The sequence below is a fragment of the Malaclemys terrapin genome, chromosome 9 (assembly GCF_027887155.1).
Source record: "Malaclemys terrapin pileata isolate rMalTer1 chromosome 9, rMalTer1.hap1, whole genome shotgun sequence".
NCBI classification, from domain to species: domain Eukaryota; kingdom Metazoa; phylum Chordata; order Testudines; family Emydidae; genus Malaclemys; species Malaclemys terrapin.
The window spans coordinates 20323278-20349695 of record NC_071513.1 but is presented as its reverse complement, the minus strand read 5'-3'; the positions used below and the strand labels follow the sequence as shown (position 1 = coordinate 20349695).

The 26418-nt window shown below is 44.0% G+C and overlaps 1 protein-coding gene across 1 annotated transcript; it reads left to right on the top strand.

The window, feature by feature from the left end:
- The first annotated feature begins 252 nt into the window (after positions 1-252).
- UPRT (uracil phosphoribosyltransferase homolog) lies at positions 253-26243 on the top strand. The gene is made up of 8 exons (XM_054039698.1): positions 253-358; positions 4973-5351; positions 16554-16596; positions 20002-20071; positions 22260-22322; positions 23216-23377; positions 24280-24378; positions 25388-26243. The coding sequence occupies exons 1-8, from the start codon at positions 253-255 to the stop codon at positions 25492-25494; spliced, it is 1029 nt and encodes a 342-aa protein (XP_053895673.1). The 3' UTR covers positions 25495-26243.
- The last annotated feature ends 175 nt before the right edge of the window (positions 26244-26418 follow it).

The window sequence follows — 26418 nt, the reverse complement described above, 5'->3', positions numbered from 1 at the left end:
CCAAACTCCTGGAGTGTGGCAAAGATGTGGTGGTGGGTCATGGACCCAAAAGCGTTAACCAGGTCGAACCACGCTACCACGCATGGCCTCCGCACCCTTCTGGCTATTTGGATGGTGGTTTGGAGGATGAAGTTGTGTTCGTAGCAGCCCTCGCATGACATGAAGCCTTTCTGGATGGAGCTGATGGCTCCCCCACTCACCGACCACTCCATGATCCTGGCATACAGCTTGTACATTGTGGAGCAGAGGGAGATGGGCCTCCAGTTGCTGGGGTTGTCCCACTCTACTACACAACAACTGAGGGCAGGAATTGGAGCAAAATCCAGTAAACTACAGTGTGAATATAGGGAGGCAGAAAGTAATTAACTGAACTTCAATTTGGTCATGACCATCGAGTCAACAGCTGTGTTTTTTATAATTTTTTTTTCATTATGTGAAATGGTTAGGACTAGAAATGGGCAAATACTGCAAAACAGTATTTGCAAACATATATGCACATCAAATAAGTGAATTTGCCTCAGCAGTATTCATAAGCCCATTTTTTGCTGTTTGCTAACATTTGGATGTGCAAGGTTTTGTTCATACAAATATTCAGGGGAGTCTCATATTCACAAAAGTATGTGTGTTCCCACGGGGAATTATAAAAAAAATTATGTTAATCCAATCATGGAGAAGGAACAATATGAAGTTTCTTGATGACCAACCACACAGCTTGAAATGAGCAGTGAACACCAAATGAATCCTTGCAGAGAACAGTTTACAAACAATGCACAATATAAAATATCTTTGCATAAAGTGTTAGTTGAGCAATTGTAAATATTGAACAAGTTTATTAAAAATATTGCAGATTGTATGTGGTCATTCTGAGCCAAAGAAAGGACTAACTTCCTCAACTAAATTGTTCGCTAATAGTTCTTATAAAATCTTAGGTTTTATGTCTCAGCAGAAAATGTTCTTCCCCAATTCTCCCCCCACCTTCAGTGTTCTGCACTTTATTTTCTGTGTACTACACCTTTAAATGCCCAAGAACTCTGTATGTGTGTAGAGATAGCAGTCATTTTGATGTCAGGATTACTGTAGCATGTGCAGAGGTGACACACCAACACAATGCACTCTCATGTAGACTTTACTTTTGTTCTTTTTTGCTGATATGCTTAATCTAAATATAAAAATAATTGTAGACAGAAAGTATATATTTAGCTTTCTGTGTAGAAACGTAATAAGAAGTGGCTGTTTCAGGAGGTTTAGAGCAGTGTTGGGGAAGAGGTTTAAATTTGTGTGTGTGTACCTGGAGTAGCAATGGATTTGTTTTCCTCTCTTTTCTTCCCTCCTCACATTTGTGTTTGCTCCCCTTCCATTCTGTATTGTTTCTCACCCTCAAGGGACCTGGCGTATTAACTGTAATTATAAAGCAGGCAGTAAACATCAGATTCACTGATAAGTATTCCTGGCCATGACTGTAATATAGTCCAATTAATGGCTTAGAATTTAGGAGTCTCATCATTTAATTAACAATCAGAATTCAGTGAGCAGTGACGGTGATACAACACAATTCACAGGACTTGGAATTTCTGAGTTTTGTCAGTTAACATGAAATAGGGAGGAGAAATCGACTGACCTGATAGCTAGTATGAATTTCAAGAGGGCAGACTCTAATACATAAATTTAAGAATAATATTTTAGAAATAATACCACAATGAATAGACAATTGACTTGATTTTTCTGTCATACACATAGGACTGGTTTCTGTTTCTCCTTCCACAAGCTTTACACTAACTTGGATTTCAGTTTATACCAATGTAAGACCTGATCCTGCATTAGATCTTCTAGCAGGGACCATGCAGTAATGTGGCTCCCATCTGTGATTTTTGTCAGGCAGGGCCAAGCAAAAACAGTTGCATTGTCACAGCACTCCCTGAGGATGCCTCACTTAATGGGATTGGAACCTACTACTCATGGGCTTCATGCTGAATTCAATAGCTGATGTGACATACCCTCTTAATAGTGGGAGAGGCCACAGAACCTAATTCAGACTACTCTTCTTGAAGGAAAACATGACAAATGTGCCAAACTGTATATTTTATATCAATGACAAACCTCCCACTGACTTCAGTGGGGCCAGGAGAGGACCCTTATTTTGGGTCAAGATAGCAGCTATCAAGTTTATTTAATTGACATTAATATAATTATTTGTATTGTGGTAGCATTCAGAGTCCCAAATCAGGGAGCAAGGCTAGGTGCTGTAATAAATTCTGTTTAGTCTCTGTTCCAAAGAGCTTATAATTTTAACATATGATGAGAGACAACAGGTGGATACAAGAAACGGGTAGGGAGGACAAGGCAGGAGTGAAAAGATCGTAAGTATAACAAGGAGCAGCACAGGTTGAACCGATTCTAAGCCCCCAAAACACAAACACATTAGGGGTATGCACAAGCCATGACTTTTGGGACTCAGGTTCAGACTGGTTTGTGAGATGTTTATGGTTACATATTTAAACTTCCTGAGGTCAGATTCCCTTCTCCTTGGAGCCTCCTATAATTCTTTCCCGCAGTAGTCTTCAGTCCCCCCACTCATGCCTCCTGTTATGGGATACAACTTATCTGGCAGCCTTTCAGTTGGGTTCCTGGGCTGCTGTTCATCTTAAAATTTAAAAGCACACAATCCCAGAGCACTTTACATTCCAGGTAAATCCATCCGGCAGAGAGGCCTGTGCTCCATTTCCCATCACTGAAAATTCGCTGCACATAATCTAAACTTCAAGTTTAGGCCACATTTTCAGCAGCCTCTGATTGTGTTCACAAAAAATGCATTTAAGAGTGTAATGTGTAAACATTTTGAAAGCATCCACAGATGCACATACAATTTTATAACTGCAAATACCTTTATAAGTACTTTGGGAGTATGAAAAATGAATCCTGGTTTGAGGCTCTCTGAATTTCAACCCTAGAAATTGTTTCTATAGGTGCACTTTTATGGTGGTCCAGCCTTTCATGGAGTCCTATCTTGTCTTCTCTCCGTTGTATGTATGTTTAAGCATTACAAAAAAAATCATACAAGAAGTTCTCATTGAATGCTACTATGCTCTGCAAACTGCAGTATTACTACATACCTAGTTCTTGGTTAAATGGATTGACAAGATAATTAAGACGTACCAAGGCTTGCTTTATTTTTTTTTAATTCCTATTTTCCTAATAAGCATATGCCTAGAGTTACCGATATGCATCCCTTAATTATTGCAGAATCAAACTTCTCAACTCCAGCGAAGGATCTGTGTTTGTGTCTCTACAGTTAAGGCTCTGCCATTATTCCCATTATAAAGCCCCACTCTTGAAGAGTTCACAACTTCTCTGTTGAAAAAATATCCTATCTGAAATTTTGCACATAAGATGGGCACCTGGGATTTGTTTCAAATAAATCTGTCAAACTCTGGCTATTTATAATATAAGTATTACCATCTGTGGATGCTTATTTTGGGGGTTGATCAGTCCAGAATTCATCCCCTATTTTTTCCTATCCTCAAATATCCTCTTCAAAGATATCATTGACCCAATTAGTTCAGATAAGGAAGGCTGCACTGTAATATTTAACATAGTCAGCATTCAATGACTGTTTAGTTCAGGACAATACTTATATGGGGCATTAGGAACCCCAGGTTACATTTAGTTAGTATGGGAACTGGGAAGGCATACACACATATAGTCAACAAAGTATTTTCCCTCAAGAGTTAGTACTCATAACAAGTAAAGCTAGTTAATATAATCAGAAAGGAAATTAAAAAAGCTCCCTGCCTGTGATTAGATCCATTCCCCTGACCCTGGGGATAGAACACTACCTGACCAAAGACATTCTCCTATGCCTGCCTATCTCCCAAGCAGCCATTTTTATTAGCTCCCGGAACACCCGGAGGATAGCACAGCTGAAGTTTGTCCAGAGAGACCAGGTAATAGCCGTACATAGCTCTAGTTGGCATACCCCTCCCCTCCATCAAGTAGGCTTGTCCTTACAACACATTTCAGTTTTAGTGCGTATGTCATAAGAACCAGATGAAAATACAACCATCGCTATATCCCATAGGAAGGAAGGATGGAGGGATGTGGGGGTAGAGTTTACCCAATGCCAGCTAGTCTTTCATCATCATTAAGGACTATGAAATCAATATGCAAAACTACTTCCTTTGACGTTAAATATATATTTCTATCCTTGGAGTTGGCAAAACCCTTCAACAACAACTTCGGCCGTTAAACTGATAGGGTCCCTTGCAATCCCCTTAACCTGCTCGGACAATCCTGACACGTGCCGAACACAAAAGGGTTAAGCAGAGGGTTTGCCCCTTTGCAATAGTTAAAGACACCCCCCAAACACCTGCTGAGCTGAACTCTCAATCCCCATTTGCAAATCACGCTGGCGATCCCGCTAGAGCAGCCCCCCGTAAGGTGTGGAGCCCAGCCAGGCGCCTGCCACCCAGGGATCCCCACGAAGGCGTTTCTCTGCAGGGGGGCTCGAGTCGGCACGTGGGGGAGGATACGGGGGGCTAAGCTCGGCCGGGTTCACGGGCCCAGGGCAGCGGGAGGGGTCCCTGTATTTAACTAGCCGGGGGGCAGGGAGGGGCCCTGCTGATGCCTGAGCGACGTGGCTGCGGAGCGCCAGGGACATGCCGACGTGGAAGGACGGGGGCTAAGGGGAGAAAGGCGCGTCCGCAGGCGGGTCACCGGGGTACCCCAGCAGGGCGCAGCGGCCCATCGCGCTGGGCGCTGCCCGGCGGGGAAAGGAAGGGGACAGCAGGGGGCACGCGAAGGCGCTCTGTGGGGGAGGAAGGCGACACGGGACGGGAACTGAGAGCCCAGCCCGCTCCCGCCGGGGGAGGACCCTCTGCCCGCCGCCGCCCGCGTGCTCCGCACAGGAAGCGGGCGTGGCGGGAAATGGGGCTTTATGCTCCCGGCCGCTGGACCCCGCCTGAGTGGTGAGTGGCAGGGCCGGGAGCCAATGGGCGCGGACGGGGCGGGCCGGGCCCGGCCGGGAGCGAGGGACCCGGGCTGCGCGCGGACGGCTGGTGGCGGCGCGCGCCCCGCTGCATGGAGACCATGCCCTGCCACAACCGGCCGTTGGGCGCGGCGGCCGGCCCGCGGCAGCAGGAGGACCAGCCGGCGGCCGGGGCAGGGGGCGGCTGTGGTAGCACCCGGCTGATCCGCTTCGCGGAGCCCGGCCCCGACAGCAGCCCCAGCCCGGACAGCGGCAGCAATGGGGTCCCAGCCCCGGAGCCCGGGCCGCAGCCGCTGCAGATCGGAGCCCAGCTCAAGCTGCTGCCCATGAACGACCAGATCCGCGAGCTGCAGACCATCATCAGGGACAAGTGAGAGCAGGGCCCGGCCGGGGCGGCGGGGAGAGCGGTGACCTCGGCGGGGAGAAGGGAATCGGGCTGTGGAAGCGGACGAATCGGGCTGCGGGTGCGAGGGGAGGAGGGACTGGCCTGGGGGGCGGGCAGGCAGGAGGCTGGGAGCAGAAGGAGTCGGCTGGGGGCAGGAGGGATCGGTTTGAGGAGGCCCAGGCTGGAAGTGGGGGATCAAGAGGGATCGGGCTGGGGGGGCCCAGGCAGGAGGTGGGATTGGGCGGGGGGGTGCAGACAGAAGACGGGGAATCAGATGGGGGGAGCAGGAGGGATTGGGCTGGGGGGGCAGGCAGGAGGCTGGGGGGTATGCGTGGGCAACAGTTGTATGGAGAGGGAATCAGACAAGGTTTAAAGTGTCCTAAGTGACAGGACTTGGCTCAGCAAAGTAGGGCTGTGAGGAGGGCCAGTTCTTGTTAACAACTAGGGTGCATCAGGCAGCACCGTAGCTGGTCGCACAAGGGACACCACTATTCAGGCTTCCCACTTTTTTTGAGACCTAGATGCTGCTCAGGCTTTGTGGGCATTTCAAGGGGTGAGTAAGTATCTTGGAAAAAGAACAGGAGTACTTGTGGCACCTTAGAGACTAACAAATTTATTAGAGCATAAGCTTTTGTGGACTACAGCCCACTTCTTCAGATGCATCAAGGTGCCACAAGTACTCCTGTTCTTTTTGCGGATACAGACTAACACGGCTTCTACTCTGAAATAAGTATCTTGGGTTTTATTTTGCTTCTGGATCTTAGACTCTTGCATTTGTCTGCAGTGCCGCTTTGCTAAGCGGAGAGCAGCATGTCAGACTGTGCTGCTGAAGAACTCTCCTCCTGTCTCCAGCTGGCCCTGGGGTAAAACTTGCAGCACTAAGTCTAAGACCCTGGGTCAGCTGACTCGGCCTCATGACACTCAGGCTGTGGGGCTAAATTGTGGTGTAGATGTTGGGGCTCAGGTTAGAGCTGGGGCTCTGAGAGTCTTACTCCACACAGGGTCTTAGAGTCTGGGCTCCACTTCCTGAACCCCAATATGTACACTGCAATTTTATAATAAATAATAATCTATGGAGATATACCTATCTCATAGAACTGGAAGGAACCCTGAAAGGTCATTGAGTCCAGCCCCCTGCCTTCACAAGCAGGACCAAATACTGATTTTGCCCCAGATCCCTAAGTGGCCCCCTCAAGGATTGAACTCACAACCCTGGGTTTAAGCGGGCCAATGCTCAAACCACTGAGCTATCCCTCCCCACAGCCTGGGCCTCACAAGCCCAAGCCAGCTGTGGCCATGCCATGTCTTTTATCGCACTCTAGACATAACCTAAGGATACATCTATACTGCAGTGTAAGTCTAAGGTTCAAACTCAGGCTGAAGCCTAAACTCCCCCTTGTGTCTACACACAAATTGCCTTAACCTAGGTCTTGGACCTAGAGGCCCAGGACCCTATGGGAGTGGAGGGTCCAAACCTTAGTCCAGAAGGGACTCAGGGTTCAAGCCCTGTCACTTTGCAGCATAGACACAGCTTCACTGGACTCATGCTCTGGGAGGCTGCCAAAAGTATCTCACAATTCCATGGGCTTGACTTTGTGTCCTCTGGACAGTTAAGTTTGGTGGACAGTAATGTTTTTCCATACTGAACCACGAACAGAGGGCTAGAGTGGGAGGGTGCTAGGTCCTGGCTATGGGCAGTAACATAATGCTTTGTAGATGCTGGAACCCCAGGTTGGGACCTTGGGTTCAACGATTCCTAACCTGGGGTTACAAATGAGTGTAGACGCTTAAGCCCTAGGTTAACAAATCCACGGTTTGCTAACAAGTTCTACTAACCCTAAGGGTTGGTGCAGTCACATGGGGTTACACTGGTGACAAATTTGAATTGTCTTGCCTTGGTATCTCCATTGCTGCTGTCTAGCATTAGAAATGTTTTCCTGCCCTCTCCGAGGAAACAAACAGTATTATAAATGTATTTAAACAAGCTATCCATGTCCTGACATATGAAGAAATTAGATGCCAACATTGGGTGGGGACATGTGCTTTGAGACCACTCTGGGTCCTGGTTGACTGATGTTATGGAATCCAGTCTGTGAATATGTCCATTGAATTTGGCATCAGATTCCAGTCTCACATGCAGACTGTTTCAGTGGAGAATGATCACAGCATAGACACTAAGGCTTAGTAGTGGTAGGAGGCCTTGACATCATCTTCCCTAGACATGTTAGTGCTTATACAAATACTGTAATATTCTGCAGGAATGGTCCAAAGTCTTGGTACAGGTGGCCAGATGTTGCAGCTGTTTCAGGTAATTTGTGAGCATGGATTACCTCAAGAGCCTTGAGCTGGGCATGAGAAAGGCTGTGAATTGGACAGTTTCCAGTTCACCTACAGCCTGTTCTCTCTGTAACTGTAAATAATTAATCCCAGAAATGCAGAATTCTGGCTGTGAACTCTGTTTCAATACCATTTATGATAAATAAATTAACCCTATGACTTTAAAGCTTCCTGTAATATCTTTGCACTCCTTAGTTTGAATCTTTTGCCACCCACACCTAGGCCTTGGCAGGTTCAGAGCTCATCGGAGCCTTTGAGACACGAGAACGTAAGACTTTGTGTAATAAGCTGCTGCTTCCTTTCTCTAGCGCAGTGCTTCTCACCCTTTTTGATACCAGGGACTGGCTTGCTGCCTTCCTAAACTGCGTCAGGGACCACTGGTTGAGAAACACTGCTCTAGAGAACATCAAGGTGTGACATGAAAATAGTGGTGGTGAAACTCAACTACTCTTTGGATTTTTTTTATATCGTGCACAGAATGAAAAGTCTGTGTGGAGCCATAAATAGAAGCTGGGGAAGGTATGGGGCATCAGCGTGTACCCTGTTGCATTTGTTGGAAATTGGTCACATGGAATACACCCACATGGTCTATTTGTAGTTGCAAGCCAACTGTCTTGATTCTGATGCAGTCTCTTAGGTCCAGGCTTGTTTAAATTTGTGCATGACAAAGATAGAAACTAGTCAAAAACAATGTAAGTGTCCTTTCACCCACTTCATCTGTCTTGTTCCTGGTCTCCTCACTCCTGGAGCTCCAACCAGGTTTTCTCTGGTCTGGAGTCAGACAACACTACTCCTTAAGTAACAGATATATTGCAAGATCCTGCTCATTTCTACACGGAACAGAGTCCCTTTACTTCTCCAGGTCTCCCAACTCAGTACAAGAGGCCGGGACTGGGAACAGAAACATGTTGTTCGTAGTAGTGCAGGACATGACCAGTAAGTCACTAGTTTGGCCAAAGAAGTGACTTTAAAGTAGATCAGTTGCCAGATCATTCCTATTAATATTTTGATTGAGACTAGAAGTTACCTCTCACACATATAGTAAACATGAAATCATGACTGACTGCCCAATTTTTATAGTTCTAGTCTCTCGTCAATTTCCTTCTTTCTTTTTCTTTTTCTTTTTTTTTTAATAGTACCCTAAAAGCAGGCACAGGAAGGAATCCTCACAGGTAGAAAAACCTAGCGTTTGTAAAAAAAACAAAACAAAAAAAACCTTTATACTTTTCGTTAAAACATTGCAAAAGTTAAAAGAGGCTTCCCTTAATTCAGAGTCAATTCTTCTTCTTGTCTCACTGCTAAGACTTGTGCTGTAGCTTTCATAGTGTCTGCCTCCTTGCTGTATTAGGACTTTGCTTCCTGCTTTTGGATGTATATGCTAAAATGCACAGTATGTAGTGAGGAGCTATTTACATACCGAGAATAGAAAGAAGCACTGTGCTTCGGAGCAGGAAGAACCATTGCTCACTGGCTATGCTGTCACATTTATTGTAGACACATCCATTCGTGCCACTGTGCCATTGGATAGGTCAGTAGTTCCATTACAATCCCCACTTCTCTGGCACTTAGCAGATTGCTTTTCAAATTCCTGCTGCTTTGAACCCCCCCATTCATTCCTTTGATCAAGGAGAGCCTCCTTTTTTGTAAGCGTGGCTTGTTTAAAAAAAAAAATCAAGATCTTAAGACACTAAATCAGTGTGAGGTATATGTTGCAGCCTCACCTGTTAAACAGGTATTTAAATAAAGCATATAAGAATACCAAGAAGAGGCTAAAGCAGCACATGACTTGGAGTTCCAGTTAGGTTCTGCTACTGATTTGCAATGACAGAAACGTGTTCTGTAACTGAACAGGAGAAGGAAGCAACACAGCTATGACTAACATTTCCCCACTAAGTAATAGATGTAAACTTACCAGAGCAAGAAAGGGAATAGAGAAAGTCCTTGAGTGCTGGATTTCCCAGAAAGCAGTTGTGAAAGAGGAGAAGAACGGAATGAGGCTGCCTCTGGAACAACTTTAAGGGAGAGAGCTGCCTTTGATAGTTTTCTCAGGGTTATAAAAGTTAGAGAGCAGCAGCATGAAGCAGACAAGACTCTTGCCAGTTTCCTGGGTGTTATTCAGACAGGGTTGGGCAGCAGTGAAATTGTCAACATTCGTGAGATTCTCTTTGTTGCTGACTGGGAAGCAGACTATTGCAGCAGTTGCCACCAGGTACTACCAGAGGCCCTCCCTGGTCTTTTGTATCTGCCTTTGGTTGGGCCATTGACAATAGGCGTTGTGTAAAATTTTCAAGCAATGGTTTAAATCATCCATATCTGTACAATACTTCACCTCTCCAGGACACTGTATGCATTAAGTAACCTTAGCTTCTGTAGTTTAAATTATTTTGAATTAGGGTTTTTCTGTATCTTGTTTCTCTGTGTGCTGAAGAGTAATCGTATCACAGGCACAGAATGCACAGAGCGGTTGCAGTGTACAGGCTGTGGAGGTTCCATAGAGAGCAACTCTGCACATCAGAAACACTCCCTGGCAGCTGTCTCCACTGCAGAGCAGAAAGGGGGCTGTGAGAGTGGGCTGCGGAGAGGGAGGATTAAGTTCTGCCTTCCCAATCCATGGTGTTGTTGTGTCCACTCAAAACTTGTTGGTGAGAAGGGTTTCACCTGTAAAGAGTTTTGAGGCTAGTAAAGGAAAACCGTATAGTTTTTGGAACATAGGGAAATATCCCACTTACTGAACCCAGATGGGTGTCTTTCTTGCTGCAAGTAAAAAAGTGTTCAGCTTTTCCAAGTGTATTCAATAGGTCTTTGGGTTTTGCAAGCCTACAAGCCACTGGCTGATTCTTCCTTTGAGGAGATTTACATATTAGATTCATTGCAAGGCTATGTTATTTTGTTTAGAGGAGGTGGAGACTCATAAATATGGATCACTAAAACATCTACGGAAATGATGACAAGTCTCAGAGCTGCACTTGATCCTGAACATGGCACGATGACAAGGCAGCAGAGCTGTAACTGACACTCCGAGCTTTTCACTAAACATTTACTAGAAAAAACATTACTGGGGGGGGGACCCACTGAGGCTGTTCAAAAAGGCAAGTAGGCTTCCAATGTAACGTGGGCTTTCACCTCTCATTTTGTTACACTTTCACAGGGGGAAGAAGTTGCAGCATTTTTCTTGCCACATTCCATCTGAGAAAGACAGCTGCATTTCAGTGGTGGAGAAAGTTTCCAGGGTGCAATAGTCTTTCATCCAGGAAGATTCAAAAATGCTCACTGCTAAACCACATAGGGGAGAAGGAACAGTTAGGCACAGGGTGACTAGAACTTGCTGTGATGATCTTTTCTGGGAATGGTATAATTCATCTTGTCTGGTCTTTTTAAGCAATTGTGGTGCTGGAAATCCTCTCTTAAGAATGGATGCAGCAGGGATGAGCATGGAGCTTTACAGCTAAGACTAGTTGCCTGCTGCCAAGAGCTTGGTCTACTTGATATGGATATTATAATGAGACATTAATAGACATTGCTGGGAAGGAAGGAAAATTGGCTCACTTAACAGGGTATCCAGATCACATCTGGTTTCAGATCTCTCTCTAGGTAGAAAGTAGTATAAAAAGGAACAGAGAGCACCACAATTGCAAATGTTAGAGGGGAAGTGTGTTTGTTTAGTGCACCAGAAGACAGATGGTCGAGGTACTGAGACAGTGTGAAAAAGCCACAAAGTGGGGAGGGGCAGGATGAGAGAGGAGGGGCTAATATATAGGGCAGTGAGAGGCAATTTGTGGCTCTTATTCAGGAGCAGGGGAGGGTAGTTTCTTAGAGTATGTCTACACTACGAAATTAGGTCGATTTTATAGAAGTCATTTTTAGAAATTGATTTTACAGTCGATTGTGTATGTCCACACTAAGCGCATTAAGTCGGTGGAGTGCGTCCTCACTGCCATGGCTAGCATCGACTTACGGAGCGGTGCACTGTGGGTAGCTATCCCACAGTTCCCGCAGTTTCCGCCGCCCATTGGAATTCTGAGTTAATACCCGATGGGCCAAAAACATTGTCGCTGGTGGTTTTGGGTACAGGTCATCAGTCGCCTCTCCCTCTGTGAAAGCAATGGCAGACAATCATTTTGGCCCTTTTTTCCTGGGTTACCCGTGCAGACGCCATACCACGGTAAGCACGGAGCCCGCTCAGCTCACCATCACCTCTGCTGGTGGGCAAGTCTACTGTGGGGACTGCTGTGATCCAAGTAGCCAATGCAATCATTGACGTTCTGTTATCAAGGGTAGTGACTCTGGGAAATGTGTGGGCCTTTTTAGATTTTAAGTGCATCATATTCCTGTTCTTTGTCGCTGGTGAAGAAGTCTTGCAGCCATACATTCCAGTCCGGTCGGCCTGTAACACTCCATAGCACTTCTGTGGTTGACACATGTAACAGCTCCAGGGCTCTTCCTCTTTTGCCTTGGCCGTGGTACCTTGCCCTACCCAGGCCTCCATGCATTCGATGCAGAAGCACCTGCAACAGCTGGCATTGCTACACAGCAGCAGCTCCTTGCCTTCACAGCATACGGTGCAGTAGGACTGCTAACCATCGGCATCCACCCCTTCCGCTGCAACTCTGCTCTCCTGCTCCCCAGCGACGAGCTCAGGGGATCCATATTAGTCCTCCTGGGTGCTGCTGGCAGCAGACGGTGCAGTAGGACTGGTAACTGTTGTCATCCACCGCTTCCGCTGCAACTCTGCTCTCCAGCGACGAGTTCAGGGGATCCATTCATGAAGCCTGGACAATAGTAAGGAGCAGTTCAACTATAGGCTGAGCAAGTGCAGAATGGTGGTAGAATGTGCCTTTGGACGTTTAAAAGCTCACTGGCGCTGTTGGTCAGACCTCAGCGCAACCAACATTCCCATTGTTATTGCTGCTTGCTGTGTGCTCCATAATATCTGTGAGAGTAAGGGGGAGATGTTTATGGCGGGGTGGGAGGTTGAGGCAAATCACCTGGCATCTGATTTTGAGCAGCCAGACACCAGGGCGATTAGAAGACCACAGCAAGGCGCGCTGCGCATCAGAGAGGCTTTGAAAACCAGTTTCATGACTGACCAGGCTTTGGTGTGACAGTTGTGTCTGTTTCTCCTTGATGCAAACCCGCCCCCTTTGTTGATTTTAATTCCCCGTAAGCCAATCATCCTTCCCCCTTCGAAATAAAGTAACTATTGTTTTGAAACCATGCATTCTTTCTTTATTAATAAAAAATAAAGTGCTAATGGACAAAGTAGCCTGGGTGGGGTGGGGGAGGAGGGAAGGACAAGGCCACATTGCTTATTGTAGCCACGCTAAAAATCAAACTGTTTGAATGACAGCCTTCAGTTGCTTGGGCCATCCTCTGGAGTGGAGTGGCTGGGTGCCCAGACCCTCCCCCCCGTGTTCTTGGGCGTCTTGGTGAGGAGGCTATGGAACATGGGGAGGAGGGTAGGCGGTTATACAGTGGATGCAGCGGGGGTCTGTGCTCTTGTTGGCTTTCCTGCAGCTCCAATAGACACTTCATCATATCCATTTGCTCCCGCGTTAGCCTCAGCATTGCGTCCTGCCTCCGCTCTTTGTGCTCACTTAATTCTTTCCTGGCCTCTGCCACTGAATGCCTCCATGCATTAAGCTGTGCCCTATCAGTGTGGGAGGACTGCATGAGCTCGGAAAACATGTCATCGCGAGTGCGTTTTTTTTCACTTTCTAATCTGCGATAACCTCAGGGACGGAGATGATAGGGGGAGCATAGAAACATTCTACGCTCTACGATTCTGGGGGGACTGCATGGTCACCTGTGCTGCTGAGTTTGCCACGCTGACCAAACAGGAAATGAAATTCAAAAGTTCCCGGGGCTTTTCCTGTGGCTAGTGCATCGGAGTTCAAAGTGCTGTCCAGAGTGGTCACAACAGAGCACTCTGGGATAGCTCCCCATGGCCAATACCGTCAATTTGCATCCGCACTACCCCAAATTCGACCCAGCAAAGTCGATTTTAGTGCTACTCCCCTTGCCTCTTTCTCCCCTCTCTCCAGGAATCAGGGAAGTTAATGCAATCCTGCAGTTGCAATAACTATCAGGATCTGCTGCAAAATATGGTGCGGAAAATCAGGCAAAATCTCAGACACTTTAAAAAACCTCTTACCATTGTGGCCTGGGTGGCACTCCATGGGCTTCCCCTTTTAGGATACTTACAAAACTCTGTGTCCATGGAGTCATGCCATGCTGTGGTGCTCTGGTCAGCGGCATGTGACAAAGTACAGGATGGCCAAGCTTTGGGCCCATTTGGCAAGTGACTGTTCTTGGATAAACCTTGTGTCTGCAAGATGAAGTCTTAATATATGTATTTTAACACCACAAATAGCTGGTGGGTATTTCTCTCCTTTCTGTTCTGTTTAGGTTCTTCTGCCATCACCAGGGTGTTGTCCTGGCATTATTGTCAGTACAGCCCCTGAAGCCTAAGGATGTTAAAATAATTGGCATTATTACTAGTCCTTCTACTGCCTCATACTGGATAAGAAAGCATGTTAGTCCACTGAATTGTCATTACTAACTTAGTCCACTTCGCTCTCTAGAGCTGTCCACGTTCCGTTTGCTTTCTTTATGTAGCTGTCAATGTTAACAGGAGCTGGGAACGTGTACAGGAGACTGGGGGATACAATAGATTCCATCCCACTTCCTAATCTCTACATCCAAGACGTTTTCACAAACTTGCTCAGTTTTGCAACCTTTCCAGTTTAGTTAGAGGTGGTTGCCCACAGTTTAAGTCTAATGGATGTGACTTTTGAATCCTTTAATGGAGTGTGTACTTGTACATTTAAACATTGGTTATGTGGGAGCACACTGCTGTAGTCTCTTGTTTATAGCTCTGTGCTGGTGACACTATAAAAATCATCTCACAAAAGTTCATTCATTCATGGCAGGGATAGATAAGATTTAGTGATCTGGAGGCTAAAACCTGTAGTATTGCAATTTACAATAAAATCAAGTCTAGTGAACCCAAGATCTCTGGTTTCCATAGAAGCAATTTCATTAGCTTAGATCAGTAGTGTGTCTGTATTGTTTAAAATCCAGACTTAACACTAGGCAGGATTTAAGTGTAGGTATTTAAAGGTTATTGTGGCTTTTGTATGTGATCATTTTATTGTATTCTGCTTAGGCTTTTTATTCCCTGCGGTGTTTAGAGTGAATAATATAGAACTGAAGACAGTAAAGCAGCAGGGTACATGCTCCTGACTGCTGTACAAAGCTGGATGACTCAGCAGTGCATAACACATCAGTGAGATGACTTCACTGCTGGGGTGGGGGGGGGGCAGTGGAGGGTGGCATCCCCTGCATGTTCCACTTCTAGCAGGGCAGACATTTAAAATGCACTCGGTGCCTTCATTCTAGTTTTGACAGCAAGCGGAACACGGCTGTATTGCCTCAGTATATTTTCTCTTCTTTGTGATATTGTTGCTTTAATACAAAACAGAATTTTAAAAAATAATCTTCCGTAAATAATGTTTCCATGACATTTCACTGAAATATTATCTGGATTGAACCTTCCCCTGCACATCAATAGGGGTCTAAAAGGGACAGATGCTTAAAATCAAACCTACCACCCTATTTGAAAACTGCTTACTGTTATTAGGTAACAGCCAAATTATCTAACAGATTAGAGGGGAGAGTTCTTCAGTTTGTTTGAATATACACACTGAGGTCATATAGTACTTTTGCCCAGTAGTCGGGAAAAGAAATGTAGGAACTGCCATACTGGATCAGACCAATGGTCCATCTAATCCAGTATCCTGTCAGCGATAGTTACCCATGCCAGATGCTTCAGCAGAAAGTGCAAGAAACTTTGCAGTAGGTATTATGGGATAACCTTCCACCAAGGAAGGTTTGCTCTGAAACCCCTCTCCCGCATTAGTTAGAAGTTGCTTTAGGCTTTCAAGCTGGAGAGCTATACCCCTTCAGAAACTCTTGTTTATGTTTTAAGCTTATAACTAAGATGGATAGTCTTGTTATCCAGATAAGTGACTAATCTGTTTCAAATCCTGCTAAGCTTTTGACCAGAATAATATCCTGTGACAATCAGTTTTGAACTTGCCACTTCACAATTTCCTTGAATGTTCCTTGTTCTTTTATTAGGAACGTGGGAATGATAGTTCCCAATCTACCTTTTTGTACCATTCTTTGTTTTATATAACTTCATCATGGTACTATAAGTTAAACAGTCCCAATCTTTTCCTACTTTATTCCAATGACAATTTTTCAATGCCTCTAATTATTCTCATCACCCATCTCTGAACTCCTCCTGAGTCTGCTCTCCTTTTTGACATTGGGTGACCAGGCCTGAACACAGTTTTCCAGGTGAGGATGTACCACGGGTCTGCCATATTTTCAGTATTATTCTCCTGAGGCTCAGTACTGCTCCCATTTGCTGGCTAGTCTTCTGACTATTGACTTGATTGGAAGCAGGATATCAAGCACAATGTTTGTAAATTCAAGCAGTGAATACATGATAGTTTGGGTGGCCTACTAGGATGGGAGTGGAAGCAAGATCAGATTTTCTCATGGAAAGCTTACAGAACAATCTTAGGTTTTCATATTCTAATTGCGTTGGGCAAAGCACTGCAAAATGTTAGCCTATAGTTAAGAGGCAAGCCTGGCTGTAGCTTTACGTTCCGTGAATATTAGTTACCCACTATCAAGAGATTCCAATTAGTTTTATCCAGTAGAAATTAGTTATGCGGAGAACTCCTGCTATGTATAATGTACTATCCTTGAATTATTTATCAGTGTTACCGAAATAAAAGTTATTCCGCAATTTAATTTAGCACTTTTTTTTACCTTTTTCAGGACAGCCAGTAGAGGGGACTTCGTATTTTCTGCTGATCGTCTGGTAGGTGGAGGATTTCTTCTTCTTCTTGCTGTTCTTTGTGACACTTGTGTTAAACAGGACTTTCATGCTGCAGCAGTCATCCGGTGAGAGCGATGCATTCCTATACAAAGTGAATGCTGTTTGACAGTAACTTCCCTAATGTCTTTCATGCCAGAGGATTTCACAAATACCTTCAGCTACCTGAGGAACGCAGCAGCTGTTTTAACAGCACACGCTACTATGTTAGGACAGAAGTGAAAAGCATGTAGGTAATTGAGAATGCTAGGGAAACATAGGTAAGCAAGATGTGCCTGCTTCAATTTTCCTTTGAGTAACACCCATACTCTTGTTAAAAGTGCCTTGGGATCTTTAATGGCCTGAACATGGGGTCCTACACAATATTACAAATAGATAATAGTAATAATAATCCAAGAGCCTGTACCTCCACCAGTACATATTAACAGGTCAAAGTAACACTACTGGGGAGCCTAGGGTTTTTACTTCAGTCTGCTAACATGTTAAAACTATGATACATGCATACAAATTGGATAATCACATTCAGTAAATCGTAACCTTTCCAATGATATCTTATGTGACCCATCTTGCATAAAGTATATCTTAATTATGCCATATTCATATCATAACCATATTTCTATGAAGAATATGGGGTGTCACAGTCTCCAACAAATGTCATTTGTTTTAAACACACATTTGTGACAGTTAATAAAGCAGATAAGGACAATCATGGAAGGTACACACAGAATGTGAAAGACTTATTTCTAGGTCAGCTAAGTTTCAGTGTTCCTATTTGTCAGGATTCCCAAAATCTTATTATATGAAGAGTCAAGATTTTCAAACAAAGATATTAAAGCCCGGATGTCCAATACTAATAAATTCAAACACTGTTCAACCGAAAGAAAGCCAGACATAAGCCATACTGAACATTAACAGAGCTTGGTTCTCTCAGTCAAGGATGCTTTCTCTACAAGAGCTTCTACCATACTGAGCTCCTTCTGAAAGCACTTTAGTTTTTACCCTGGAGAGTGTTCCCATCATGCTCTACTCTCAAAGGGGTATTCCTCCCAGTGAATTGGCTATCAAATCACTTCAAAAAAGAAGATCGGTCAGAAATATGTTGCTAAAGTTTTGATAGAAGAGAAACAATGGCTATTGCAAGACAGGCAGGAGAAAACCTTAATTAACCCTAACTTACCCCTGTTGCAGTTCCTCGATGTGAAAGTCCCCATCCTGGGCCCTCTCAGATTTTCCTGGAAGTGTTGTGCCAGTCTCCGGGATGTACAGACTACTCCCTCACTGCTGCCACTTTCCAGTCACTGAGCCAAACTCAGGCTCATGCTACTGGAGTCCAGTCTTGCTTTACTAGCACATTTACAGATCTAGAGCTGCTGCTCATGGGATTGCCTCTACCTGCTGGTCATACAACAGGCTTGACAGTTGTTAGAGAGATAGCTGCTCCCTCCTCCTCCTAAGAAAAGGGAAGGAATGGAGAACCCATGCCTAGGATTGTGGAATGTCTTGCTTTGTATATTTTATTGTTTGATTTGTACTTTGGTAGCGCCTAGAGCTCCAGGCAGATTGGGGCTCCATTGTGCTAGGCGCTGTACAAACCTAATAAAAATCCAGTCACTGCCCAAATGACAAAATGTAACAGATGGATGAAATAAACAGAGCGGTGGGATTGGATGTGAGCACAATTTAGCTTTTTGCCTGCCTGGCACTAACTGCTAGCAGTCTCCTGGAGGGTCACAGCAGAAGTGAGTCATAGGGAGAGAGGTGAAGGCTGATAAATTTAGCGGTACAGATTTTTTTCATGCAGCTTATTCCATACGTGATAGGTGGCATGAGAGTGTGTGCAAAGGTGCTATGGGGAGAAGGGGACTAATAGGTGGAAAGGCTGGTAGAGTGAAGGTGGCTGTCACTGATGTGCTAATGCATCTATGAAGGGTGTGTCAGGCAGCTAAATCGTGATGGTGAGGACAAATCTGGTGTTTGTAGAGGAGAAGGGGAAGCTAGTGGAGGCACATGGTTAAAATAATGGCCTAAGAAGATGATCTGAGCATTATAAAGACTTGGATTAGAGCTTTGATTATGAAATATCAAAACATTTCCTTCAAGCTGTCAGGATTAGAAGGTGCCAGTAAAGAGCAAGAAAGAAAACTTCACATTAAAAAAGGGAAAAAGTTGGCAGTGACAGCTTCCTGTTAGCTGGAACTACCAGACTAGAGATTGACACACTGGGCCAAATTCACAGGGGATGCCAGTGGAGGTGCAGGACTCAGTTGGACCCACTTCCTGATATGCAGTTTGGTGGCATTTATATGCCATAGAGAAAAATGAAAATATCCATCTTTCCTGACATTTACTTACGGAATTTTGCTAATTGCTTTTCTTGTCTTCTGGCCCCTGGATGTGTGAATTACACCAACTCTGACCCACTCACTCACTGACTTAACCTGTCCATCACCTCTGAACGTGGCCTACTATAAAACTTTGCTCTAAATAGACGTTCTTGTGGTGTTAAGTTTGATAACACTCATAAACCTTGTCATGCCAATAAAGTTACTGAAATTCAGAATCAAAAGGCCTTTGGCACTGACTGCAATTGAAGAAGTTCCCTTAAACAGACAGCCTGTCTGTACTGGGAACTGGGTTGAGAGGGAAGGATGGAAAAGATTCCTCTAGTGGGGTTTTGCCCTGTTCCTGGAGTGAGAACAGTGGAGATGAACCTTAACTTATCCATTGACTGGAGAAATATATGTGCTCAGTCCTTTGAGAGATTGCCTCACTTCTATCATTATACAGTGACTTTTGCTTAATGGGTTTTCATCTTTGCTTGGCTGTAGGTTTTTTTGAGCATTCTGGGCTTTGAATCGCTGGCTTGCTCTACTTTCTAAATCTTTAATACCTGGAGCTCCTTTCATGGGAAATCATCCCTGGGTCAGATTAATACATTTTAAATAACCTTGCCTGGGGTACAGCTACAGAGCTATCATTGGGGGAGGACTAGGGGTTTTCAGGTCACCTGAGGCTGTGGAATTTACTGGCTCTGTCTCCTGTAGAGATATCCCTGCTAAAACTGGACTGTGTTTGTGAACGTGCAATCTCCTTGCAGAGCATCCCATAATAATGACAACTGACAGGTGTCAAAGGGAGGGGTGATGATATTTCTCTATTGCCTGACTTGCCTTGGGGAACTTGGCTTTGTGGTTACTGTTCTGCGGTTCAGGCTGTTCTGGGCAGCCCACCGGGCAGCTCCTGAATGGAGACAGGGATGTGAAAATAAACTGGCAAGGGGAAAACCTTATTGACAAGTTCATTGTATGTTGGTAAAACTACTAGAATATGGTACCTTACATTGATGGGTAAGAAACCTCTCTAAGCTGATGCTTTCCTTTGGTTCTACAGATCAGACTTGTGGTTGAAGAGGGATTAAATCAGCTACCATATACAGAATGCACAGTGACCACTCCAACAGGTAACTGGGAGTTTACTCCCCAGCTGGTAGGGCTGGCAGTAGAAGCTTCATACTAGATGTAAAGTGAGGCTGACTCAGCTGAACGTTCAGGTCAGAGTGCAAAATTAAGGCCCCTCTTCCTGACATTTAAAAAACCCAAACCTTACTGACTAATACACTTCAGCAAAACACACAGGAGTTATTTAGTAAGAGTTTAAATCAGTCTTGCAAAATCATCATGAAAATGTACCTACCAGTCCCGGTGCCAGATGTGCTCACTTGCCCTTACTGTGATGATGATGACAATAAAACTGATGATGTTTTACTTATCCATTAAGGAGAGTTGGGGGGATTTAGGCAGATTCAAGAGGCCTTGCAAAATTCTCTGTGCCTTGTTGCCTACAACCATGGACCAGTTGGCAGTGATGATAAAGGAGCAGGAAGTTAGTTTCTACATCAGCAGGGAAGCATGTGTGTGTTAACACTAGAGAGAACCCATAGGAATCATTTCGGCTTGTTCCTGTTGAAGCCAAATATGAGGTTACAGGCAAGACAGGTTAAACAGGAACAGTGTAGCATTAGCTAGAACTTGGGAAAGCGGTTCAAAAAGTAATACAGATTAACATTGTCTTATTGGTTTAACAGAAGTGTTGCCTTTCTCCTCTGGAACACTGGGTTCAAATCCAGTCCATGTCAATCAACAATTGACACCACTTGAAGGCTGTTTGTTAAGTGGACTCTGTGAAATGAGTTTGCTGTGTTCCAAACTGCAGCTGGTAGCTCCTTTGCAGAAGAACGCCCAAGGATTTCTGACTGGTTATAGAGCAAACTGTGCTGTAGACCTCTGGAATGTTCCCGTTAGGTGACAGGCCTGGCTTCCTGCAGCTCACTCTGGATGGCACCACATGGACCGATCAGATCTCTGTGTTCCCAACTGTGTTAATGTGACAGACCCAACAGCATTCGGCACCTATATCACTTTAGCTCTCAAACCCTCTTACTAGTTAAAGCAACTGAACAGCAGCTTTTCCAAAACAAAGCATTAAGTATTCTTATACCCAAAAGAACGTAGCGCCCAGAGCCAAGAGTTAATGCAACAGAGCCCTATACACATTTCCCCATACCAGTACCGTAATCTTGCCTTGCCAGCATTTGTGAGTAACCCTCAACTCTGGCTGGGAGAAGCAGACTGTCATGCTTGCAGCTTGCCTCCTCTGTATCTGTCCTCCCTCGCCAGGATGGCAGCTGTTGCTGACCCTCCCTGGGCAGCCTCTGGCCACTCACTCAACCCTTCCTCCTGCCCGAGGCCAGCATCTTTAAGGTTTAGCATCCCTTTTGATCCTAGGCTTAGCCTTGGGAAGAGTAAACCTTGCTTACCCACTTCCTGGCTTCATCCAGGCTATTTCCCAATAAACAGCTTTCCCAGTGTTTCCTCAAGGACATTATTTCAGTTTTTGTTTGCTTCCCTCTTAACAGCTTCTTTTGATTTATCTCCTGGCAGTCGGGCTGGGTAACATCACACAGAGAACCACAGGGGCTTTTGATATTTATAAAAAATAGTACACATAATTCCCTCATTCTCCACAGGTGTAGACTGAACTCTGCACCAGCCTTGGTATTAAGACTAAAGCACAACGTTTGGGCAGGGGAAGCTTGCCCTGCTGTCCAAGCTGTTCTTTGAATAAGTAAAGGGCTTTAGCTTCCAGGGCTGTCAGCTGACCCCATCACACTCATAGTATTTTCCTGATATTCCTTGCACAAATTAAATCACTCGGGTAGTTTCATATTTCTGGTATCTGTCCACCGCACTGGCATGTATCCATTGGCTTCTTCTGAAGTTACCATTCAGCTTTATTTTGTATGGCATCCTTCATAAGAAGTGTGCCCAGAATACGAGTAGTTATACTAAAATCCTACAGCAGGGAAGGCTCTCTTCTAAACCCCATGTTACCAGCCCTTTGCCAACTTACGGTTTTGTTCCTCTGCCCTTCACTTTTTTAGGCCAGTTAGTGTTTGGCACACTATCATACTACTGGTCCATGCAAAGTATGGCATACATCCGTAGTCCTCTTCATACAGTATGGACTTAGAGAGATGTTAGTTCCATTCATGGGAAGATCATTTAAGACTATAACCTAAAGGGGCACCTAATCGGTTAAAAAGGAACAATGACTTCCATTGACCATCAGGTCTGTCTTTCCTCCCACAGGGTACAAGTATGAAGGAGTGAAATTTGAGAAGGGAAACTGTGGAGTCAGCATAATGAGAAGTGGTAGGCCATGATTTCTTAACGTGTCTGTGTTTAAAGCTCTTCTTTAAATCTCTTTACCACTTTGCTTTTAAGAACAGCAACAACCCCTTTTCCTCTGATGAACAAAATTCACCGAAGTCCTCCAACTGCCATTCTTCTCTCTTCATAAGTGTCCTGTTCCAACCAAGCTAACACCCACCACTCTCAAGTAATGTGTTTTATTAACCGCTTAGGAAATAGAACAGTTGCTGGGAATTTTCTGTGGCTGCTAGAGAAGGGGTTCTAGGTCGAGAACATTCAAATGGAGCAATGCCTCCCCCTGCTTCTAGAAACCACCATAGTCGTTGCCATTAATTCTCCCCCCCAAGACAATTCTCCAAATAAACTGTGGCTACTGGTAGAAATTGTGCACATTCTGGGGAATGCTAGTGGATTTTTTTGTCTAACTTCATTAGCAGCTTGATAGCAACAGTTCTTAAAGATCTAACAGCAAGAGGCTAAAATCCACTTGATGCAATGTTTTCTGTCCCCTCTGTAGCATCATGATGTTGCATCAGTATCTGGAGAGTTGCAGATGAGTTTCCTTCTCAGTGCTCAAAGGGGTTTTTCATACTGATTAGGAATGATCAAAATGTTTGTAGGAAGCGTTGCTCTATTTTAGATTTAGATTTGCTATATCCTGGAAAACCAGCCTTGTGTTAGTGCTTGGGACCAATGAGTGATACTGATCAGACTAACTTCATTGTTTAAGCAGAGTGAAAATTTCCAGTTAATAATCTGTGATTTTAGTCATTTGGTTTAATAAGAACCTTACCATAGTTCAATATTGAATATCCCTTTAGTAGTAGTAGTAGCTGCTTGTGCTTTCTTCCTTGATGTGTAACAGGGTTTTTGTTGTTGTTGCTAAACTGAAGGAGAGGCAATGGAACAAGGCTTACGGGATTGCTGCAGATCCATCCGAATAGGAAAAATTCTGATACAGAGCGACGAAGAGACTCAGAGAGCCAAAGTGTACTATGCCAAGTTCCCACCAGACATTTACAGGAGAAAAGTTCTTCTCATGTACCCAATACTGAGTGAGTATCTTAGAGCATTCTTAGGTAGCGTTTAGTATTGTTTGAGTAATGGGTGTGCTGTGTAAAATTCCCTGAATTTCTGTGGCTACTAGTAGGATTTTAGCTTGCCTTGGGCAGTATGGCAGAGAATTTATCAAGTTCTGCTAGAATAAGACTTAGTCAAACTGCATTAGTTCAGACATTATCTTTAAAATGCACATGTTGAGGTGATAGATCTAATGAGGTAAAAATAAATGTGGTGCAAATCGCTTGAGTGTGACCCACTGTGTATGTGGGGTGGGGGAGAACTGGGCTTCACTGTAAATTGCTTTTTTAATATATAAATTTTAGTATGTAAGTGTAGAAAAGATTTAGAACTATTAGAACTAAACACTTTAAAATTTCAATTTAATTAAATACTAGTTAACGCTAAAACATTAAATCAGTTTTATTTAAAAATTAATAATTCTATTTAACAGTTTATATTATTTCAAAATTAAACTAATTAATGCCACCAAAGAGCCTCAGAAGCTGGTAGAGCTTACGTCAGGCTGAAGCAAATTCTCTAATACTTAATTCTGCTCCTTCACGGGAACTCTTGATTGCCATTTTCTGTTTCAGCTGTGATTTCTTGCCTTAGGGACTGATCCTGAGCCAACTGATGTCAATAGACTTTGGGTCAGGCTCTTAATACAGCATTTTAGTGCATAGAAGCGAATAGTGTCATTAAGGGACTAAGCTTCCATAGGTAACAGAGTGAGTGGTCTGTACTGCAGTAGAAAAGGGACATATTCCTTCCATTTACTTACACGCCAGTACTGGTGGCACCCAAATCCCCTCAATGTGAATTCTGCGTATTCTAGTTCCAAATGATTTGTGAAGTTTTGCTGATAAGGACAGTCTTGTTTTTCCCCTCCTCCCAGGCACTGGCAATACTGTCATTGAAGCTGTAAAAGTTCTTCTAGAACATGGCGTCCAACCAAGTGTCATTATCCTACTAAGCCTATTCTCCACCCCTCATGGTAAGTTGAAGGAATGGGGGGAGGAGGTTATTCACACAACACTGAACTGTACACAAGGCTGAGATTTTTAAAGAGTTCCAGTGAGCTGATTTAATGTAGTTGTATTTGGGGACTGAAGTGGGAGAAAAGTCATAAAATCGAGGAAAGGAATGGATAAAATGTAAACAAAAGAAAAGGTGGTTGTGGTAGTTTATAAAATGTGATGTGAAAGACATTGGTTCAGTTTTCCTCTCCACTCTGTTAAAGGTCATGTCGTATGACTCAATAGCGATCCCTTGTGAATAACAGTGGCATTGACGGGTTAAGAAGGGAATTCAGTCCCATCTTATTCTGCTGAGATCTGGGGCTTTGAGAATGACTTTTGGTTTCTGTTTAGTAGGGTGGGAGAATGGAGAAATTCTAATGCCTGTCAGGGCTACTCATGAAATTCAAACAGACATAGCAGAAAAGGAAAGCAGGCCTGCTCTCAGGACTGAGGGCAGAATTGCAGCTCTGAAAAATTCTTGGTAACAGGAATCACATGGTAGCCAATTACACAGAATGTGCCCGTGTCCTGCAGAGCACTGCAAAGCTACCTTTTGTTCATGGACTGTAGTGGGGCTAGCTCTCAACTGGGGATAGCATAGCCATGTATTTCTTGCTGTTGACTTCTCAATCAGTTTTCAAAAATGAAAGCACCAGTTCTGTAAAGTGGGGGGAGGGATCTTTTGTGGTTTCCTGCTACTAAAGATTTAACACTAGCATGCAGTAGACCTAGGTAATTGACAGTAGCCTGTACCTACTTTGTTCATCAGAGTAGGACTATACGCAACCCTTAAAAGCTGTTAAAGACTTTCTGATAGCCAGTCAGCTGCACAAGCCAGGTGTAAATGCAAAAAGTGGATCAAACAGCAGAGGTGAGGTACCTGCAGGGGACCAACCTCTGCTCAACTGCTTATAAAATCCTACAGGCACAGGGCTGAACTACAAAGTGTAATTTCAACTATTTTCTTCTTTCCTCCTTGAAAAGGTGCCAAATCTATCATCCAGGAGTTCCCAGAGATCACAATTTTAACTACAGAAGTTCATCCTGTTGCACCAACACACTTTGGACAGAAGTATTTTGGAACGGACTGAGACACTTAACACAAATTGGTTATGTCAATATGTTGCTGTACGATATTACAGTGGTGTTTTTTCTACATTTTATTATTTGTAGCAGGGCTGGCTGCAGGCATATTTAAAATCTTTTTTGGTCAGAGGGGAAAAATATTTTACCTACCTTCATTTTGTTTGGTTACTTTCTGAAAATTGAATCAGATGCAATAATGAAGCCCATTCAATTATTATAAACTAAAGGCCCTTTAATGTGCTTTTGGAAATTGCTACACACTCAGTGCTTTAACTTATTTATTCTTTCATAACCCTGTTCTGTAGCTCTTTGCAATAGCAAAATAAAATCATGCTGTAAAGCATGCAACATACATTTCATTTTATGTTGGTATAGTTTGCGTTGTGCTGATATAGTCATTACAGCTTATTTTAATAATTCAAAAATCATGAAGGCACTTGGAACTCTGCATAGACGACAGCACCAGAGGTAGATTTCTGGCCCTTGGATGGGGCTCACAGCCATGGATTTCAACTCTTTTTAGGTCACTGTGTTCTCTATGGACTAATTCCACATAGTAAAACATTTTGTAGGTGCCTCATTAAGCTCTGGTACTAAAAAATAAAGAAACCTTCCACCATAATCCACTCACCACTGTAGTGAAAATGCTCAAATGGCTACTGCTGAAGATGGCAACAGTACGGTCTTCAAAAAAATCTCTCTATAAAATATTTAGCAATTGTGCCTTATTAAAACGCCTATGTGTTAAGCTACATACATGTTGTAATTATTAGCCATTTTAAAGATAAGTAAACTGTCAGATGAAGTGATGCCTGGTTTCTAGCCCTGTCTACCAGCCAGTATTCCTAAGCAAGGGGTTTATAGTGGTAGCTATCTTGCATTTTATGTCTAGTAATTAGGTCTAGATGCTTCTTAAACCCATGCTAAAA

Coding starts and splice junctions, on each gene's coding strand:
- UPRT (XM_054039698.1), top strand. CDS start 253: ATGGGCCTCCAGTTGCTGGGGTTGTCCCACTCTACTACACAACAACTG. Junction 16,597..20,001: donor TATTTTCTGCTGATCGTCTG/GTAGGTGGAGGA, acceptor TTGGTTCTACAG/ATCAGACTTGTGGTTGAAGA. Junction 23,378..24,279: donor TCTCATGTACCCAATACTGA/GTGAGTATCTTA, acceptor CCCTCCTCCCAG/GCACTGGCAATACTGTCATT.